Genomic DNA, 21,708 nt, shown 5'->3' on the forward strand with positions numbered 1-21,708 from the left:
ATTCCAAAAAAAAAGAAAAAAAAATGAAAAAAAAAAAAAAACAAAAAAAAAAGAAAAGATTATAAGTATTAATTACTTAATTTAAGCTGCAACCTGATTTATTCAATTTAAAAGTTCTTAAGAAAAAGAAACAAACCCAATCAAGCAAAATATTGACCTATTTTACCTACAGCCAACTAAATGCTTTTCTTTGCATGGATGAATAAATGTCTCAAACAACAGAGTACATTTTTTCATTAAAATTGTTTCTAAGCTTAAATTAAATTGAAAGTACTTCATCATAGCTGATTTTTAATGAAAGTTTGACTGCTCTATTTAGCTTTTCCATAAAGTTATATCACAAATTCAGAAGAAAAAAAAGAAAAAGAAAAAAAAAGAAAAAAAAAAGAAAAAGAAAGAGGAAAAGAAAAAGGAAAAAGAAAAAGAAAAGGAAAAGGAAAAGGAAAAGGAAAAGGAAAAGGAAAAGGAAAAAAAAATAGAAAGAGATAAACCATAAGACATTTCAAGAGCAATATATCTGGAAAGACAATTATTTCTCATTTGTTAAGTAGAGGTACAACTAATCTGCTCATTACCTGTGTGTTTCTTCTCCTTTGCTAGTCTCTTTGTCAGAACTTTATGCAGATCACTTTTCAGGGAAAAGGGTATCTTTCTCCCTAATTTTGGATTTATACTCACAGTATTATATTAATAAATCCGAGCATTCCTGGCTCAGAAACAGAAGAATAAGCTATATCACTAGTTAATTTGGCTTCCTGTTCAGGATGAAAACATATATCCTCATTTCATGATTCTATTGCCATATTAAAACCTTGGGTGAACCTCAGTGACCATCCAGGTTTGCCATATTTGTCTGCCAATATTTGTAAGTATTTTCCCTGTACACATCTGATCTGATCCAGACGGAATACAATGCATGTTTTAAAAACTGAACAAACTGTCAAGAACTGGGAAATGTGTGTGCAAGTATACCTCAATTGTTCCGTGTGCCAGTTAAAGGGATATTTCAAACCGTTTGCAGCTTCAGGTCAGGACCAGACCTGCCAGTCACTGACAAATACGGGAACACCCTAGCCTGGAATTTCCTTTTATTTAAGATATATTTTTGCAGCCCGAATACCTCTACTAATCTTTATTCTTTGTAAAATTACAGATTATTTTGTCTTCATTTTGGAAAAAAATACCCAGAAAAATACACAGAATTTAAAATTCCACAACTATTTCTCTAGCTACTGAATAAAGGGATAATCCATCCTGACTAAACACACCCTGTATGTCACACTATAAACACACTCTGTATGTCATGTTTATCAGATAACATAGGCTCTCTGTGTTCCAAAGTAGTACAGAATCAGGTTTTCTTATTCAAAGACAGGATATATGTATATATATATTTAAATTTTTTGAGACATATAGCAAAGGTTTACCAATATGTTTACAATAGAGTCTAACAGAGAAGCATGTCCTCTACAAGGAGGCAGTATTATATTCTTGTTACAGGGAAAACAAATCCCAAAGTAAATTGTGCCTTCTTGATATTTATTTTATCAGCAGAAGAATGCTGTTATCTACAGATGGCACTGGCTGAAGAGCAGTAGGCTGGACCGCTTGGGAAATGGATGTAATGTTGGCCATTTGGCCATTTAGCAGATCAATGGGTCAATGACCATGCAGTTCTCTACAGGTTATCTTTTGTGACTGTGTTTGGGAGTTTTGAAGACGGAAACAAGGATGAAAAGAAATTTGCAAGTTTTGTGTAATTATGCAAGTTAGAGTTTACATTGATATTTCACCTGATCAGGGAAACAAGGCTGAGCCTCTCTACAGGATCTGGTCTGCTTCTTCAGCACCATAGGGAACTGTGAACACTGCTTTTTTTTTCCCCTTGAAGTGTGGTTAAAACATGAGCTCTGCTCTAGTCAGTGGACTGCTTGTTGCTTTCTTTCTCAAGTTTACAGCAATAGTAATGATTTCACTGGATAATCTATTTATTTGTTTATTTATTTTCATCACATTAGAGACCTGGGTTTCGCTAAAATGGAGATTCTCTATAAATTAGATCACATGCACTGTTAATCAAGGCAGTGATCCCTTAGCAAGAGAACCATAGAAAGTGTTAACCATTCCCTCCTCTGATTATATTTGCAAGTTCTGAGTAGCAAAAGCAGTTTATCACGTGAGTATCAAGTAATCAGGGTGCCACTGCAAGATATCCACATTCATAGCTCCCTGTTTCAATGATGTCTTTAAATATAATGAGACAATCATTCCAATTCAACATTAATGATTTCTTTCAGCTTGCTGCTGCTGTTCTCTTTTTTCTCTGTGCTGTAGCCTTGCAGTTAGGGTCTTTCAAATTTTATTTTCTATTCTTTATTCTCCTTCTCTTTAAACTTGTTTTTAAATCTCTCATCGTGGATATTACCCTGTAATTCCTCATATTGACTCACTCATATGTACACTTTTCCTGATATTGCTTATCCTCGTCTCCCTGCTAGAAATCCCATAGACAGGCTTCACAATGCATCTGTGTTCTTCTGCCTTGGATCTTGTATCTCCCTGCCTAAACCACATTGCCTTTACATTTTACAACCTTGAATGCCTTTTACTAATCTTCTCATGTCTTCTTGTTCTACTGTTTCTTTCTCTAGGATTAAAATATTTGTTCAAATAGTTAATTGAAAAAATGTTATGGACTCCTCCTCTTTTTGATTTTTTTTCTTTTTTTTTTTTTTTTTTTCTATAGTACTATAGTGCTGCTTTTTCTGCCTCTCGAAAAGCTGTAAGTGCACCCACTGTTTTGGCCCATTAACCTTCTCCTATCTGAGCTGACTTGCACTCATCCTGCCTTTTGTTCTTTTCCTCCTCTGATCTGAGGAAACTCTTCTCACTTTACAGTATGTTGCAGTCTATCTGATTTTAAAAACTCTAAAGTTTTCTCTTTTTGGGTCCCGTTTCTGTTATTTTCCATCTCAACTCATTGAATGAACTCTCTCTGGTTGCTATGTGAAGTTTACTACCTTGGGCACAGAGATTCACTCTGTTTCTTTTCCTGAGGATACCATCTGACTGTATTATTCTCCTGGTTATCATCTTTTGCTTTGCTTTTAGGTCATTTGTGGCTGAGGACAGCATTTTGCCTTGGGGTTTCAAAGAGCTGTGCACAACTAGGTTCCGTCCCTTGGTTGGGACAATGCAAACAATAATGGTAGAATAAAAGAATTCAATGCTTTAGCACTGCCATCCTCTGGCTGTCTTTGATCATGACACACCATATTTAACTGAAATTTTAAAGTTTTGGTTTTGTTTCATCAGGAGTGGAATGTACTACTATGAGCATGCTATTTGTGAGTACTAGAAACACCAGAAATATTTTTTATATTCCTTCCACATATAAGATGCATGCATTTCATTTTCTAGTTTGCTTTATAAAGTGAAATATTGAGGTTGGTAACTCAAGCACTAAAAAAAAAATCAGAGGATTCAAGGTTAAACTCTTATGTACAATTCACCTGTGTTACCTGAATTTTGTGTATGTTTTGTAATATATGTTGCTCATGCATAAGAAACATAGAATACTTAAAATTAAATATGCATATAGATGCAAAACAGAAATAGAACAATATGTGACTGATCTATATGTTTTTGTGATGCTTCCTCTGACAAATCTTTCAGCCTCTACCTTGTTTAGGAAACTCCTGAACTAAAGTGTTTTCTTTATTTCAATAACCTTCACTGGGCTTCCTTTCCAGGCACATCCTGATTCTCCTTGAACCCATATATAAAGAGATGTTTGGTATTTCTTTCTGTATATTTTCTTCACTATTTTCTCTTTTAATTTTTCCCCCCTTTCATTCCTTGGTTTCCCTTTAGTTCATTTCCGTGATATAACCAAACTCATTATTATTAGGCTTACTGATACTAGATTAACATTACATGGTCAAAACCACTAGCATTTTACATTTCCTAATACAGTCCAATCCTAAAAAGTTGCAGGAGTGCAGTCCAGATGTGATGTCGAATAAACTTCATATGCAGATTTGTTATGAGAAATTTTTGACAGAAAGAACAGATCCAAGGAAGAAAGTGTGCTCATTGTTTCCATAATTATTTTTTTATACAATTTATTGCCATGTACTGAAATATTACCCAGAATTCTAGGAAATACAGAAGTGGATTACAAGTTCAAGGATGGAGCACTAATTGAATTCTTAATTGAAATGACTCATCTAAGCAATGCACTGACCTGGATTGGCCCCTGATTGTAAAAATGTTTCTAAATGGTATCCCTACAAGGGTGCCACACTAAAAGCTTAACATTTAGAAGAAAGGTTCTATGTCAGAAGACTTACTGGATGACGGCCTCCATATACAAAGGAAACATTTTTTTTCTTTAGAAAAAGGCAGGAGGGATTGGTGTTTTTCTGGGATTAACTGATGTATGGACCTTAAACAAAGTCTCTGTAAAGGCATGAGTTTTACTCATCTTGACACTTACATAGGAAGTAAGTTATAATTAGATAGACTAATTAACAGTTCTAAAAGTGATAGGTGAAAATAGGACTCCACAATTATAATGACTGCAAGTTAAATTCCACATGAAATTTCACTCATTATTATGAAAACTGATTTTCTTTGTGTATTCTGATGCTGTTTTTGTTTTTGTTGTTGTTGTTTAAGAGGATGTTTATTGTTTGTTTATATTAATGCTGGATTTTCACTGCTTTTGATATCCTTGCTCACTAGGGGACTGTTATTAACCTGGCCTTTTAGTTTATAATTAAATCATAAACACTTATTTGGCAGTGAAATTTGGAGCAGATTGAAAAAAACAAAAACAAAACAAAAAATTAACAAAAGTTCTTAATTTCTACTACTTAGAAGTGACTAGAAGATAGGATATTTAATATGTTTTCAGTGTTTTACAAATAAAGAGAGATTTGCACCTCATTTCAACTACCCATGCAAGCTGGCATCTATGCATATCTGCAAAGTATAACTCACTAGCAGAAAATACACACATCAGAAAAAAATAGTTAACTTTGGTGAGAGGACAAAATAACTTTCTGAAGGCCTTTTCTAAAATTTTTTGTTTGTTTGCTTGCTTTGTGTTTTTGTTTGTTTGTTTTTCTTAGTTAAAAGAGTATTTGAAATAATTCTTGCCTCTCTTGAATATATAAATTTCTGATATCTACCTGGTCTCATGCAAACGATTTGAAACTGTCCCAAACAACATTCTTGTCTCTAAAGTAGAAATAAATAGATATGATAGATGGATCTCTCATGGATGAGAGATTCTCTGTATGGTTGTGTTCAAAGAGCTGCAGTCAACAGCTCCATGTTCAGGTGGAGATCAGTAACAAGTGGTATTCCTCTGGGGTCTGTATTGGGACTGGTATTTAACATCTTTGTCAGTGATGTGGACAGTGGGATTGAGTTGCCAGCAGCACCAAGATGAGTGGTATGATTGACATGCTGGAGGGCAGGGATGCCATCCAGAGAGACCTGGACAGGCTTGAGAGGTGAGACTGTGCAAACCTCAAGAGGTTCAACAAGGCTGTCCTGGTTTCATATAGGACAGAGTTAATTTTCCTCCTAGTAGCTGGTAGGGTGTTCTGTTTTGGATTAGGATGAGAAGAGTGCTGATAACATGCTGATGTTTTAATTGTGGCAGAGCAATGCTTACACTATGCCAAGGACTTCTCAGTTCCTTGCTCTGTCCTGCCAGTGGGCAGGCTGGGGGTGCAGCAAGAGCTGGGAGGGGACAGACCCAGGACAGCTGACCCAAACTGGCCAAAGGGGTATTCCATCCCATCTGACGTCATGCTGAACAATATATAGGGGTGGCTAGCTGGGGTGGGGGGACAGCTGCTCGGGGATAGACTGGGCATCGGTCAGTGGGTGGTGAGCAATTGCATTGTGCATCACTTGTTTTGTACACATTATTATTAGTATCATAGAATCATAGAATATCCTGAGTTGGAAGGGACCCTTAAGGATCATCAAGTCCAACTTTTGACACTGCACAGGTCTACCCAAAAGTTCAGACCAAGTGACTAGTAGCATTATTATTATTATCATTATTATTATTATTTTCCTGTCTTAATAAACTGTCTTTATCTCAACTCACGGGCTTCACTTTCCTGTTTCTCTCCCCCATCCCAGAGAGGGAGGGGAGAGGATGAGCGAACAGCTGTGTGGTGCTTAGCTGCCGGCCAGGTTAAACCACAACAAAGACCAAGTGCAAGGCCCTGCACATGGGTGCAATCCCAGACATAAATACAAGCTGAGCAATGTCCGGATTGAGAGCAGGCCTGTGAAGAAGGACCTGGGTGTGCTGGTTGATGAGAATCTTGACATGAGCTGGCAATGTGCGCTTGCAGCCCAGATAGCCAACCGTACCCAGGGCTGCAGGGTCTGCAGATTCTTAGGGAAGTATTTACGAGCATCGCCTAGGAATATGCTCTAGAGGCTTTAGGGGTCCACGGTTGCTGATCACATTTCAAGAATGACCAGCAGCAGGCAATCCACAGGCCTTGGACAAGAATCTAGATAGATTAAAGCGTTGGCGGTCCTCAACAGCATGAAATTCAACAAAGGAAAATGTTGAGTGCTGCACCTGGGATGGAGCAATGCTGGATACTGGTAGAGACTGGAAGACAAGTGGCTGAGGAGAAGCTCAGTAGAAAGGGACCAGGGGGTGGTCGTCAACAGCATGCTCAACAGGAGCCAGCAGTGTACCCTGGCAGTCAAGGGGGCAAACTGCATTTTGGGGTGCATTGGACACAACACAGCTAGCTCATCAAAAGAGGTGATTCTCCCCCTATATTTTGCACTGTTGTGGCCTCATCTTGAATATTGTGTGCAGACCAGGGCTCCCAATATAAAATGGATATTAAGGTCCTTGAAAACATCCATAAGAGGGCAGCAAAGCTGGTAAAAGGGCCGGAAAACACGCCATATGAGGAGAGGCTGACACTAGGATTGTCTAATCTAGAGAAGATAAGGCTCAGAAGTTACATCAATGCTCTCTGCAACTTCTTGGGTAGGGGAAGTGGAGAAGGAGGTGCTGCTCTCTGCTTCCTAGGAACCTATAACAGGAAATGTGGGAACAGCACTAAGTGGCACCTGAGGAGATTCAAACAAATATCAGGTTATCAAGCAAAAAAATATTTATTCTGAAGGTGGATTCCAAAGAGTGGATCAGGCTTCCTGGAGAGGTTGTTGATGCCCCATGTCTGGCAATGTTCAAAAGGCATTTGGATAATCCCTACATTAACATGATTTATCTTTTGCTTAGTCCTATCCTATCCTATCCTATCCTATCCTATCCTATCCTATCCTATCCTAAAGAAGTATAGCTAGCAGGCTGGGGAGGTGATCTTTCTCCTCTACTCCATGCTTATGAGACCCCACCTGGAGTACTGTGCTCATCTCTGAGGCCCCCAGCAAAAGAGAGACATGGACCTGTCAGATAGGATCCAGTGGAGGGCCACAAAGATGATCAGAGGACTGGAGCACCTCTTGTGTGAAGAAAGGCTGAAAGAGCTGGCAGTGTTCAGTCTGGAGTAGAAAAAGTACCAGAGAGATCTTATAGTGACCTTCCAGTACTTAAAGGGGGCCTACAGGCAATATTTAGAATAACTCTTTTTCAGAGAGTAGAGTGGGAGTGGATTTTAAAATAAAAGAGGTATTAAATATAAGGAAGAAATTATTTACTCAGAGAGTGGTGAGGCACTGGCACAGGTTGCCCACAGAGGATGTGGATGCCCCATCCCTGGAGGTGTTCAAGACCAGGCTGGATGAGGTTTTGGGCAACCTGGTCTAGTGGGAGGTGTCCCTGCCCACGGCAGGGGGGTTGGAACTGGTGATCTTTAAGGTCTGTTCCAACCCAAGCCATCCTCCAAATCTATGACATTGTAAATATTTTCTCTAAACACTAAAAAATCACCTATTTCAAATAAATGGAATCTTTTTCTTATGAATATTAAGAGGCAGAATTTGAGTTTGAATTGCTTGCATTGCTATCGTAATAACCAAGAAATCTGAGTTCTCTTTAGTGTTTTGATACATCAGTATTGGTTGTCTTTAATATTCTGTCAAAGCTAATACAGTGCATAAAAACATGAAACCCATGATATCCTTACTTTCACAAAACCATAGTATTTTATAATGCACTTACATATCACTAGCAATGGAGGAGTTCCTAGACATGGACTTTGGAGAAAGGTCATAGTCGCTGTCTGACCGATAAAGGAAAGACTCCCTTCGTTGACTGTGGACAAAATTTGCCTGAAGAATTAGCCCTGATCCAGGACTTGTCATGGGATCCAAGGGACTTCGTCCTGATGATGTACCATTGTCTACATCAAAACTGCAAAAAGAAAGGAGAAAAAGGTTTATGCCATTGACACAGGAGTTTTGAAAATAATGAACACTCTTCTGGCAAAGTCATCACTAGACATTTTCTTCTATATAATTATGGGGAAATCATGACCTGGTCAATTCCACTGCTAAGGCAAATCCAAGGCACATAAGAAATAAACTTTACAATTGCTTATAACCAAAAAGAGTAAGTCTGAAGGAATATAAATTTGGTAGAGGAAAAAATGGAAACCACTATTAGGAACATAGGAAGCTATATGCTTCTTTGCATGCTGAGAACTCATGAGCTCAATACCTGAAGAAACATGATGATGCATTATTTTATTCCTCATGCACCATTTTTCCTGAGCTGGACACTCATTACCCTGACTCCCACTGGAAAGCAGAACAGTGCTCATTTGTTATAGAGTACCCATCACTCAAGTCATTACTACCCAAACACTTCAAGAAGGTGTTTTGGCTTTTCTCAGCAAACCAAGCACTGGAGTGGGATTAATGTGTATGGACATTCTTTGGCATGTTTGTATACATTAGTCGGACCCTTTACAACTGGATTGAAAAAAAATGACCTTTACACCCACTGCCAAGTATAGTGGCCATTTTCAGCCATTTTTGTCTTACGTCTTTGAACTTTACAGTTTTGATGCAGCACTTCTAGTTATTGTGTTTGGTAGCATGAGTGGTAAACAATTTTGCCACTCCTAGGGAGCACTGCTGTCATGAGGGGTTGAAGGGAGATAGAGAGATATCAGGGGAAAAGAAAGAGAGAGAGAAAGATGCTCTTTCACACAGTCCGTGACAGTTCTGAAAAGGTCTTTGAAAATAGTACAAAGACCTTAAGTGGGACTCTGCAATCAATTAGAAACCAGTGCAGGGTGAGTAGTCTGGATGATGTGCTCATGGCAACCTATGTTGCTTAGCAGCCTGATCTCTGTGTCTGGTACCGTAGCGTGTCTACTTGGAGCACACAGCTCAGATTCTAGATTGCAGGTGTTGTGGTATGCCATCTAGAGGTCACAAATGTGTAGATTAGCAAATTTATGCCTGCATCTGATAGGGTGGAGCATGTAGAATTGGAAGAGGACTTCCACCCAGAAGTGGAAGAGGACTTCTGTTTTCCTGGTTGTTTGAGTCTCTAAAACTGATGATCCGTTTTAGTTTTACATCATAGAAGAAAAGGTGTGTGTAAGACCTTGGTTTGTAACTACTAACCATACTAACAGGAACTTAAATAATACTGCTGGAGCACATAGGAATGGGGGGTGAACAGAGGATCTATCACATGACTTTTTAAGTATCAATAAGTGTTAGTATGCATTTATAACAAATGCATCTAAAATAGACCTTTTGAAAACAGTGTTCACATGAAGGACATACACCATTTTCATTTATGTCTAATGACAGTACATGTCAGCCATTGATTAGACTTCAGCCTGGCACAGCAGTGTCACAGCTACTCTCTATACTAGCTTGCTTCTTGCTTCCATCTGCCACCTAACTGAGGTTGCAGTGTCAGCAGCAGCAAAGTTTCCTTTTCTCCTGTACACAGTAAGATTAACTTGCAATGGCAAGACTAATGGCAATGTCATTTCAAATACATATATAAGCGGAAAAGCTCTAAAGCAAAAGTTAAAAGTTAAAAGTGGGATGGAAATAAATGAAGTTAAATGTAAATCTGTCTCAGCAGAAAAATATTAAATAAGAAGTGTCTATCAAATTGATTTTCTATTTAATTATTCAACTGAAAAACGGTTAGATTTTATTGGAGTAAAGGAACATACAGTTTTGTTGGCAGATTTGTTTCTGTTTTCCTCACTCAGATCTGTACACATGAATATTCTATTAGCAATCTTATTTTTCCTAGTCAAACATCAAGGCAGGCCTCTGTGAATGACTAAACTGTCAGGTCATAAAATACTGACCATAACAAAATTTAGAAGTCTATTAGATAAAATCACAGAGATTTTGAGAGATGTTGAGAGGCTCTGTGGCTTGCACCACCAGATAACAGCATGTACAAGACTTGCACGTAAATATTGTGATAGGAACTTTATCCTGTGCTACTGTATTGTGTCCACTAGATGGGTGTCAAAAGTAAAGAAATGGATTCAGATGTACCAGCTAGGATCTGGCTTATATCACTCAACCAAAATGTCTTTTACTTAAATACCAATAAAGAAAAAAGAAAAAAAAAAGAAAAAGAAAAAAAAAAGTTCAGTACTACAGCAAAAGATAGAGTGTAAATAAAACACAAGCGTACCACAAACACATTTGTATAACAAGTTTCTCAAATGCTACTGTAGTTGTGTCTTGTTGAGTTTTTACTTATTGAGATGTGCTAAAACTTTCAGACATAAAAGGTTATAGAAATCTAAATGAAATATTTAGATTGATTTTAGATATAGAATGGCTTAGTACACTGAAAATCAAATGTTGCTGTGGCTGAATCATGAGTCTTTGCAAGAAATGGAGCTGAATCAAATGAAGAGAGAATTAGAACAGGGAACTGAAGTCTCATACATAAATGGTTTTTCTTTCTGCACACATGCATTTTTTTTTCTTAAAAAAAAAAAAAAAGTAAAAAATGGACAAACTCTCTAGTTTGCCTGGGCAGAAATTGCAGAAAATCAGCTGTGGCTGCTTCATATTTATCTTTCTGCTCCTGTTATGTTTTAAAGTGCAGTGAGAATATGCTGTGAATTTTTAAAAAGTGCACTTTCAGTGACAACTCAAAAGTTATTCTCTCTCTAGCATGCTCATCTGCCTCCTTGCACTTTTGGTGGAGGGGACTCCTTTTAAAGGAAGAAGGAGCATGGAAATTGTTAATGAAGTTGCCAGAAGTTTTGCCACCTTTTCACAGGCAGAAAGTGCCCATTTAAAGACAGGTGTTTCCATCGTTGATCTGCAGTCAGCTTCGGGCACTTTGCATGACATTTGTAGAGATGTGGTTTTTTTGTTTGTTTGTTTGTTTGTTTTGTTTTATTTTTTTTTTCTGACGGGAGCATCTGGCACAGAATGCATTACAGAAACTTCTACATTCAAAGAGCTTTACTGCAACTCCAGAGATACCAAAGCTGTGAAAAGTCAGCGCTGATTCAGCAGCTTTTGTATGTGCATTTCCACAAAATATTTTATGACATACTGGATACTGTTTATCCTTAAATCTCCCTTATTCAGTGATAGCAAACAAGACATGAGATGAAAGATTAGTCTTTTTTTTTTTTTTTTTTTTTTTTTTTTTTTTCCCCTTTTTTGGCTATTCATTGTGCTTGCATGTTTTGCCCACTGTGCATCACCCAGGCTCTGTACAGAGGTGGTAAACTCTCTTGAGCAATTTGTAAGCATTCATGGCTGATTTTCCCTGTGCTCCCAAAAGGAAAAGAAGTCCTAACATCATAAGCAACCTTTAGGGAAATTATTGATGATTTGCTTCAGGCAGTACTGGGAATCTTTGGGTTATAAAGGCTCAGAATCCTAGACATCTTATCCTAGATAAGCACTACTTCAGTGTTAGCAACTGCACAGTTTCCTTACATGGTGAAATAAACCCTCTGTGGACTTCCTTTCAAGTCCTTAAAAGACTCTCTGCTACTCTCTGCAAGGCTGCTAAAAGGAAAAAAGGAGAAGATCTGTGTACAAAATATTGCTACATAAAAAGTAATAGTATCATCATGAATATGCACAAGAGCTCATAATTGAGGATGCATAGAAAAACATTCATGCTGCTCTTCCTTATTACTGAGAGCTTAGCAACTTAATATATTTTACTGCAGTTCTGTTTTTATTGTTTGAACTTTTGCAGAGAAGTTAGCAATAGTAAAAGAGAGAATAAAACAATTTCTACCCCCAAATGAAGAATTTACAAGACTTGGTAAAAATACAAATTGCACTCCTAATTAAGTCTCTATTTACCTTCAGCCTCTCCTGCCTTGGAAACGATCGTGAGGGAAAGAAATGGGATCCAAAATAATTGATCTTCTAGGGACATCTTACCTTTCAAAGCCATCTTGAAACATGATAGGGCCAAGCAAGACATGAAGAAATAGTTTCTTCTTCTCCTGACACAAAAATCTATTGTTCTGGTGCAAAGCAATTTCTCTAAACACCGACCTGCTCAATGACCTACCTATCCATTTCAATTTACTCAGTTCCCAAATGTCCTGTCCTATATTTTCACTTGGAAGCAAAATCCCACCACCAGAACAAATGCATAGAAGCGGTAATTCACTGAAGCTATCACAGAAAAACTGCCCTGTAGCAAATGCCTTTGGGCAGTCTCATTTCGAGCAAAAGCAAGGTAATAAATCTTTCTTTACATCTCCAAGAAGAGAGCAAGTTATTTACAGCTTCTGCCTCAGGCCAGAAGCCCACACATGGCAATCTGTGGATACTAGAGAAAGGGGAGGATCAGATGATCCACTCAAATGCAGAAACCGAATTTGTAACTTGGATTATTCCTTGGGCTGAGAAAACCTGGCAGAGATGCCAGCTGAGGCATCTCACCTGGACAGCCCTCATAGTGAACAGTGGCAGAGAAAGCCCACAGTGAACCCTTTTCTAGTGTAGTTCAGTACAAAAGCCCTGGGTGGGGAAAGGCTGTGTAAGACAGGATATGACAGGCGTAGTGTGTTCTTAGACCTTGTATACATTAGTTATTGTGTATCCTGGAGATTTATGTGTCCCAAATCAAAACAGGGCAGTTTAAACTTTTGTTCTTAGATGTGATGGATTTATTTTAATTGGCTATGGTTTATTTTATCAGGACAGACTATTTCAGCAACTGTGGAAATCACGCCAACTACTTTGACCCAATTCTTAAAAAAAAAAAAAATAATGCACAAAGATTCTTGAAATATTGTCATTAGAAAGCATTTTGGGTAAGGTAGACACTGGTTCTATTATATTAATTTTACAGCTCTTAGTCAGAAAAGGCAGTTCAAGGAATAAATGCAGATGAACTCATAAGGCCCTTCTTCTGGAACAGAGACTATCTGTTAAGAACTGAATTTTAATTTATTATATTTTATGGAGTTAAATTCTGCTTTAGCTTATAGACAAAATACATTCACAGTATTCATTGAATTAACTGTATGTCAAAAGATTTGCTAATATGCCAAATTAATATTATAATTTCTTTGAGAAATATTGATTTTAGACACATTTTATATTAATTAATTAGACTGGGAAACACTTTGATTATGTCGTTATGATTTCTCTTGGGCCTTTTTATTTCTTATTAATAAACTAAGCATTAAATTGAGACAACAGCTAACTGAAGTGTCTCCTTTGTTGCCAGACATAGTTATCCAGAATTTAATAATGAAGAAAATGTAGTATTTTCTTCATCCAAAACAGACAAGTTGTTAGTTGTTATCCCCTGACATAGGCTCCAGCTAGATTGTAGATGTTTAATAATAATAATTAAAAAAAATCTGTGTACTTATATAACTGAATGGCAGGTCTGGAGTTCATTTCTTATATTAATTCTCTGTCCAGGAGTTTTCAAAACATTTCCTATCTGACAGTGGTGCAGGAGAGATCGTATTTGTTTTTCACTTCCTACTTTTCTTTCTCTCTTCTCCCCACACCAATAAAAACTAAAGACTTGAGGAAAGGGCTGGGGGGTGGAAGAGTGAGGGAAGGGAGAGAAATACTTATGCTGACAGTTTAGAAGAAATAATGTATCACCACTCCACAGTTGATGGAAAAAAAATATTATAAATGATTTAAATTTTATTTTCTTTGTAGCAATGTTAACAAAAACTTTTACCTTTGTCACTTGCATATATGGTTAGTGAGTTGTAAGCAAATTATATAAATGGAACATATGATCTACATCGGAATTTTCTTTTACCACTGTAGATTTGAGAATTCAAGCCAACTACCTACTTGTGGCTTTGAATTTCCAGTTAAGTGATTCAGCAAGCAAGCCCTATGATTAGCTCCATTTTTAGATTCACCGTGGATAGATTTTCCAGTATCAAGACTGTAAGCAAAACAAGAAAATGTATCACTTCATGAAATTTCCTTTCAGTAGCAGGACTTGCCTTTTTCTCTTGGCATACCTGTTTTGGGAAATTAATTATTGTGTAACAAGGTTTAATGCTAATATTAAAAGCCCAGAGAAAAGGCTGATAGAACACATGTTGGACAAAAGATACACTGAAGCAAAAAGATTTATAAGAATTAGTCTACTCAAACATAGTAGTAAAGGAACTCCAACTATCTGTTCAAGTTTCCATCTCACGATTTTCTAGCAAAAGATACTTAGGAAATGTAGTCAAGCTCTCTAAAGAAACTGTTTTATGTTCTGTTATGACGTTTCCAACCAAGGATTTTCCTGTAATGACTATTTCTTATCTGGGGGGACTTTGCTTAGAATGGTGTTATGATACTGAATTCAAGCCTTATTTCTCATAAAGTCACATCATTATACTTAATTATACACCAGTGCTCTGCATATTTGGCACACAAGTCTTTAGGTCTGTAACATAATTTCCAAGATATGTGGGGAATTGTTTAGGCTTAAATTTGCTTTAAGTTGCTATGTATTATGTATTTTTTTTTTCTATATAGTAATCCTACTAGATCATCTCCCCACTTTATAGACAATAAAAAAAGGCCACCAACACATTAACACTTTTCCCCAAGGCTTCTGGTGGACAAGGTCTGAATTAGGAAATTTACAGAGTATACTGAAGAATCAGAATTCTTTCAGGATAATCTGAGGTAATGAAAGCTAATAAAAAATAAAATAAATAATAACAATAATAATAAAAACTATCTACTTAACCCTAGAAGTGAAGTATCAGCAGGACTGATGGTTTTCCACTATATTATTGTCATTGTTTAATTTACAGTCTACCATCACTATTCACTTAAACCATTCCTTATTTATGTCTGCTCTTATTTTCCTTAAGATACCTTTTCTCCAGGCTGTACATATTAAAATGCCTTCAAACATGTTTTAAAAAATCACTTCACCTAATTTCTTCAAGAAGTGTTCAAAAACTCTTTTATTTTTATTTTTATTTTTTTTAACTGAGTTTTGATCCATCCAACTATCCCCACTTCTTTTTCTGCAGCTCTACTTTCTAAGGCAAATTTGGACACTGGGATACAAAATCGACCTGCACTGGGTGTGAGAATATGGCATGTATTTAATGCATTTCCCATTGTTATTAATTTTCTCTAATTCAAATGTATTGGAATGAAATCTTAGAGTATTTCAAAATATCAATCTAGCAATTTATTAGAACATGAAAACCATCCAGTAAGCTTATTGACTAATCCTAAAATGCAGTTCCCCTAAGATATTAGTGGAAAGCTTTTCCTTCAGGAAAACCTGGAATATAAACAAGGATGTAATGTTATGGTTGAGAAGCAGGAAGCTGCCAGCAAAGCAAAATCCAATGCACTGGAAGTGCTCAGCCCTGTTTCAGTGAATTCAGTCAGATGTCATTATGAGAATAAGCCAAATTGCTTTTACGTTTTTCCTCAGTTAGTTCTGTGATAAAAGAATCACAGAATCACAGAATAGTCTAGGTTCGAAGAGACCTCCAAGATCACTGAGTCCAACCTCTGACCTAACGCTAACAAATCTTCCACTAAACCATATCCCTAAGCTCTACATCTAAACGTCTTTTAAAGACCTCCAGGGATGGTGACTCAACCACTTCCCTGGGCAGCCTATTCCACTGACTAACAACCTGTTCAGTAAAGAAGTTCTTCCTAAGATCCAACCTAAACCTTCCCTGGAGCAACTTTAGCCCATTCCCCCTCGTCCTGTCACCAGGCACGTGGGAGAATAGACCAACCCCCACCACGCTACAGCCTCCTTTCAGGTGCCTGTAGAGTGCAATAAGGTCGCCCCTGAGCCTACTTTTCTCCAGGCTAAACAGTCCCAGCTCCCTCAGCCGCTCCTCGTAAGACTTGTTCTCCAGACCCTTCACCAGCTTCGTAGCCCTTCTCTGGACTCGCTCGAGCACCTCCATGTCCTTCTTGTAGCGAGGGGCCCAAAACTGAACGCAGTACTCGAGGTGCGGCCTCACCAGAACCGAGTACAGGGGGACAATCACTTCCCTGGACCTGCTGGCCACGCTGTTTCTAATGCAAGTCATGATGCTGCTGGCCTTCTTGGCCACCTGAGCACACTGCTGGCTCATATTCAGCCAACTGTCAACCAATACTCCCAGGTCCTTCTCTGCCAGGCAGCTTTCTAATCACACATCTCCCAGCCTGTAGCTCTGTTTGGGGTTGTTGTGCCCCAGGTGCAGAACCCGGCACTTGGCCTTGTTGAACTTCATACCATTGGCCTCGGCCCATCGGGCCAGCCTGTCCAGATCCTCCTGCAGAGCCTTCCTACCCTCAAGCAGATCGACACACGCACCTAACTTGGTGTCGTCTGCAAACTTGCTGAGTGAGGGTGCACTCGATCCCCTCAACCAGATCATCAATGAAGATGTTAAAGAGGACTGGCCCCAGTAACGAGCCCTGGGGGACTCCACTAGTGACCGGCCTCCAACTGGATTTGACTCCATTCACCATGACTCTCTGGGCCCGGCCATCCAGCCAGCTCTTAACCCAATGAAGTGTGCACCGGTCCAAGCCATGAGCAGCCAGTTTCCTGAGGAGAATGCTGTGGGGGACGGTGTCAAATGCCTTACTGAAGTCAAGGTAGACCACGTCCACAGCCTTTCCCTCATCCACTAAGCATGTCACCTTGTCATAGAAGGAGATCAGGTTCATCAAGCAGGACCCATCAGCATAAACCCATGCTGACTGGGCCTGATCGCCTGCTTGCCCTGCAACTGCCGCATGATGACACCCAAGATAATCTGCTCCATGAGCTTCCCTGGCACTGATGTTAAACTAACAGGCCTATAGTTCCCCGGGTCTGCCCTCCGGCCCTTCTTGTAGATGGGCGTCACGTTTGCTAGCTGCCAGTCGAGTGGGACCTCCCCCGATAGCCAGGACTGCCGATAAATGATGGATAGTGGCTTGGCCAGCTCCTCCACCAGTTCTCTCAGTACCCTCGGGTGGATCCCATCCAGCCCCATCGACTTGCGTACATCCAAATGCTGTAGCAGGTCGCCAACCATTTCCTCGTGGATCGCGGGGGCCACATTCTGCTTCCCATCCCCTTCCACCAGCTCAGGGTACTGGGCGTCCAGAGAACAACTGGTTTTGCTGTTAAAGACTGAGGCAAAGAAGGCGTTAAGCACCTCAGCTTTTTCCTCATCTCTGGTTATTAAGTTTCCCCCCGCATCCAGTAAAGGGTGGAGATTCTCCTTAGTCCTCCTTTTGGTATTGATGTATTTATAAAAACATTTTTTTTGTCTTTAACAGCAGTAGCCAGATTGAGCTCCAGATGAGCTTTGGCCTTTCTGATTTTGTCCCTGCACCGCCTCGCAGCATCCTTGTAGTCCCCCTGAGTGGCCCGCCCTCTTTTCCAAAGATTATAAACCCTCTTTTTTCTCCTAAGCTCGAGCCACAGCTCTCTGCTCAGCCAGGCCGGTCTTCTTCCGCGTCGGCTTGTCTTTGGGCACGTGGGGACAGACTGCTCCTGAGCCATTAAGATTTCTTTCTTGAAGAGTGTCCAGCCCTCCTGGGCTCCTCTGTCTTTCAGAACCGCCTCCCAAGGGACTCTGCCAACCAGTGTCTTGAACAGCTGAAAGTCAGCCCTCCGGAAGTCCAAGACAGAGGTTTTACTGATCCCTTTCCTGACTTCACCAAGTATCGAGAACTCTACCATTTTGTGGTTACTCTGCCCAAGACAGCCCCCAACCAGCACATCTCCCACCAGTCCTTCTCTGTTAGTGAACAGAAGGTCTAGCGGGGCACCTCCCCGGTAGGCTCGCCAACCAGCTGCGTCAGGAAGTTATCTTCCACGCTCTCCAGAAACCTCCTGGACTGCTTTCTCTGGGCTGTGTTGTGCTTCCAGGATATGTCTGGGAAGTTAAAGTCCCCCACAAGAACAAGCTCTGACGATTTTGCAACTTCTGCCAGCTGCCTGTAGAACTCCCCATCCGTCCCCTCATCCTGGTTTGGCGGTCTATAACAGACCCTCATCAGGTTGCTTTCCTTGTTGGCCTTTCCGCTGATCCTAACCCATAGCGACTCCACCTTGTCATTCCCAGCCTCAAGTTCGACGACGTCAAAACACTCTCTAATACAGAGAGCCACTCCACCACCCCTTCCATGCTGCCTGTCCCTTCTGAAGAGCCTATAGCCAGACATTGCAGCACTCCAGTCATGAGAGTGGTCCCACGTTTCCGTGATGGCAACCAAGTCATAGCTTGAGTGCTGCACAATGGCTTCCAGCTCCTCCTGCTTGTTGCCCATGCTGCGTGCATTAGTGTAAATGCACTTCAGCTGGGCCTTTGCCTTCTCCCCCAGCCTTGCAACTCTTCCCCCTGGCACACCTCCAACAAGCTTTGTTTCATCCCTGCCCCCCTTCTTACCTAGTTTAAAGCCCTCTCAATGAGCCCTGCCAGCTCCTGCACATATGAGAAGTACATATGAGAAGAGGCAGTTCCTCATAAATATAATATTTAAGTCAATATCCTGCAGTATTGCTGAGAGCACAGTGAATCCAGACAATAGATACAAATTTTCCACAGGGCTAACACTACCAAGAATCTGGAAACTTCCTGAAAAAACTTCCAGAAAACCTTCATGTAGAGCCACAATGACAATACTCAGTGAGGTCACAGTTACATGTACCCTGTGCTTAGGGTCAGGGATCTCTGGAAAAGAGTACCCTAGACAGAAGATGACTGGAGAAAGATGCTGCAGTTGTTCCTCACTCTTCTCAGTTCCTAGAGAATACCCTACAGATAGAGGTTCCAGAGGAGAGGAAAGTACAACCTTCATGACAAAAGGTCACGTCCCTCAGCATCACCCAGCTCATAATTACTAAGTCTTTAGAACAACTGAGCTCAAGTTAACCTGTGCTCAGAAAATGTCTCTTCCAGAGAATGGATGAGGGCTGTGGACAGAAAGTACCAAATAGAAAAGAATAGCCCATTTGAGTTATGTATATATGTATATATATATAAATACACACACACACACTGTATCATTCCCATAGGTTAGATGATTTGCTTTACCAGTACAACATGCACACATAGACAACTACAAGAACACAAGTCCATCTTCAAAACGGAGTGGATAGGAGGCAGCTGGATAAGAAACCACTGTTGTCTCTTCAGGTCAAGACAGTGTCTCCCAGTGTTGCTCTAGATTCTCTATACCAATGAAAGGACTATGAAAAGGATATGTAATTTTATTGACAAGCAACAATCTTTTTCTCACACTGCTGTAAAATTTTGGCTTAAATTCCAAAGGTATTCCAAAGAGCTTCAGACCTCTAATGTTTTTGCATGTTGCCTTTTTTTTTTTTTTTAAAATTGCTTCTTTGAAACCCTTTCCACTTATGTTCTTTACATATTGGCTGTTTGTTTGTGGTGTAGAATTTTTTTTATTGTCTATTTGATTTTTACATTGTCTTTTAAGTTTACCAAATTTGCTAACTTGTTAGTGGATGTCACTTCCCTAGAATTCTACTAAATGTATCAAGGTCCACTTCATGATTTGGGCTTGGAAATCTTGGCCACAGCTTTGCCACGTACAAGCAACAACCTTTAAAGGGAAACAAAAAGGTCAGGAGTTTGATGTGGAAGGATGCCAAGGCTGCAATATCTTGAGTGTATGTGCTCATATTGTATATGATTTAGACTTTTAAAGGCTGACAGTAGACCTTGAGAAAATTCACCTAATACAACACAAAGGTAATTCTCATCACTAGTCCAAAACAAATTATAATTTACAATAATGGATCATTTTTGGCTTATTCTTCTTAATTTTTATTATGCTATTTTAATGTAATATTACTTTATTTATAATGAATAATAATATTACTTAAGAGGACTACCAGATAGGCTGCATTATAATAAGGCTCTGTTTTCTTTTTACCCTTGTTCCTTACTAAATTAGATCCAGTAGTGCTGAAATTTTCCTTCCTTTCACTTTTTGTTTTAATTATTAATTTATATATATATATTATATTTTAAAAAATCTGGAACTTGTTTTGTAAGATATTTTAGTTACTCATATTTTTCAGCAGAGATATGGAATCAATATGGAATTGAGCCAGGTGTCTGCATCTCTTTATTTATTTTTGTTTCTGATTCTGTGAACATCTTCATAGATTTCAAAAATTTATAAGCTTAGGCCAACCTTAACTCATTCATCTCATATTTCTACATTATATATATATATATATATATGTATATATATATATAAAGAAGTATGTATATATATATATATAAAGAAGTAAAAAATAGTAATAAAAAAAGTGATACTATATATATTTTTTAACAAACTCTTGCCTTGTTCAGGGTCTAAAAAGGGCTCTGAGTAACAAGCCCCTGTTAGTGGGATTCTTGTCTCATTCACTGCATAAGGTTGGTACTAAGTGATGCAAAGTACTAGAGGAAGGTAAAAAGTGCTTTTATCATCAAGAAAGAGAAATAATCTTTGCCCAAGCTGCAGAGAACTTGATACTGAACTAGTCACTCACACTAACTTCATCACATCAATAACGACATAGAATAATAGAATATTCTGAGTTGGAAGGGACCCATAAGGATCATCAAGTCCAACTCCTCACACCGCGCAGGTCTACCCAAAAATTTAGACCATGTGACTTAGTGCACAGTCCAAACGTTTCTTAAATTCATACAGGCTTGGTGCAGTGACTACTTCACTGGGGAGCCTGTTCCAGTGCGCAACCACCCTCTCAGTGAAAAATCTCCTCCTGATATCTAGTCTAAACTTCCCCTGCCTCAGCTTCACCCCATTCCCATGGGTCCTATCACTGGTGTTTATGGAGAATAGGTCAATATATTGTGTCATATGCGTGACATATTTGTCAGTCACGAGGTACCTGCTCTGAAAGGCTGTTGCTTGAGTTGTATGGCATCAACACTTGCAAACACAAATGAATTCAGAATATCTCAGCAGCTACTGGATAGATCAAAGATCCATCAGATGCATTGTCCTGTTTCCAGTAGTAGACAAAAATGAATGACAATGGAAGAGGCTAAGAATGAGCCAGTAGAGGTGATACGCACCCAGAATACTCTCCTAGACTGTTCTCTCTCACTTTCATGCAAACTATGCTTTGAATATGTGAGTCATTACATGCAAGAAAATCAAAGAAATGAAGTCCTAGACATCTCCTATTGGACATACACTTTAGGTAATACTTTCACTTTTATCTCTGCATTTCAATTCTCTTTATATTAAGTAAGGAGGTTA

At 39.1% G+C, this 21,708-nt stretch overlaps 1 protein-coding gene across 5 annotated transcripts in view; it reads right to left on the bottom strand.

The window, feature by feature from the left end:
- The window catches only part of PDE4D (phosphodiesterase 4D), a 651,373-nt gene that overhangs the window by 130,113 nt on the left and 499,552 nt on the right, over window positions 1–21,708 (bottom strand). For all 5 annotated transcript variants that reach the window (XM_035310825.1, XM_035310824.1, XM_035310828.1 and 2 more), the window contains one exon: window positions 8,183–8,374. In XM_035310825.1, coding sequence (XP_035166716.1) covers window positions 8,183–8,374 — 192 coding nt within the window. The remainder of the gene's footprint in view (window positions 1–8,182; window positions 8,375–21,708) is intronic.

The sequence above is a fragment of the Oxyura jamaicensis genome, chromosome Z (genome assembly GCF_011077185.1).
Source record: "Oxyura jamaicensis isolate SHBP4307 breed ruddy duck chromosome Z, BPBGC_Ojam_1.0, whole genome shotgun sequence".
NCBI classification, from domain to species: Eukaryota; Metazoa; Chordata; class Aves; order Anseriformes; family Anatidae; genus Oxyura; species Oxyura jamaicensis.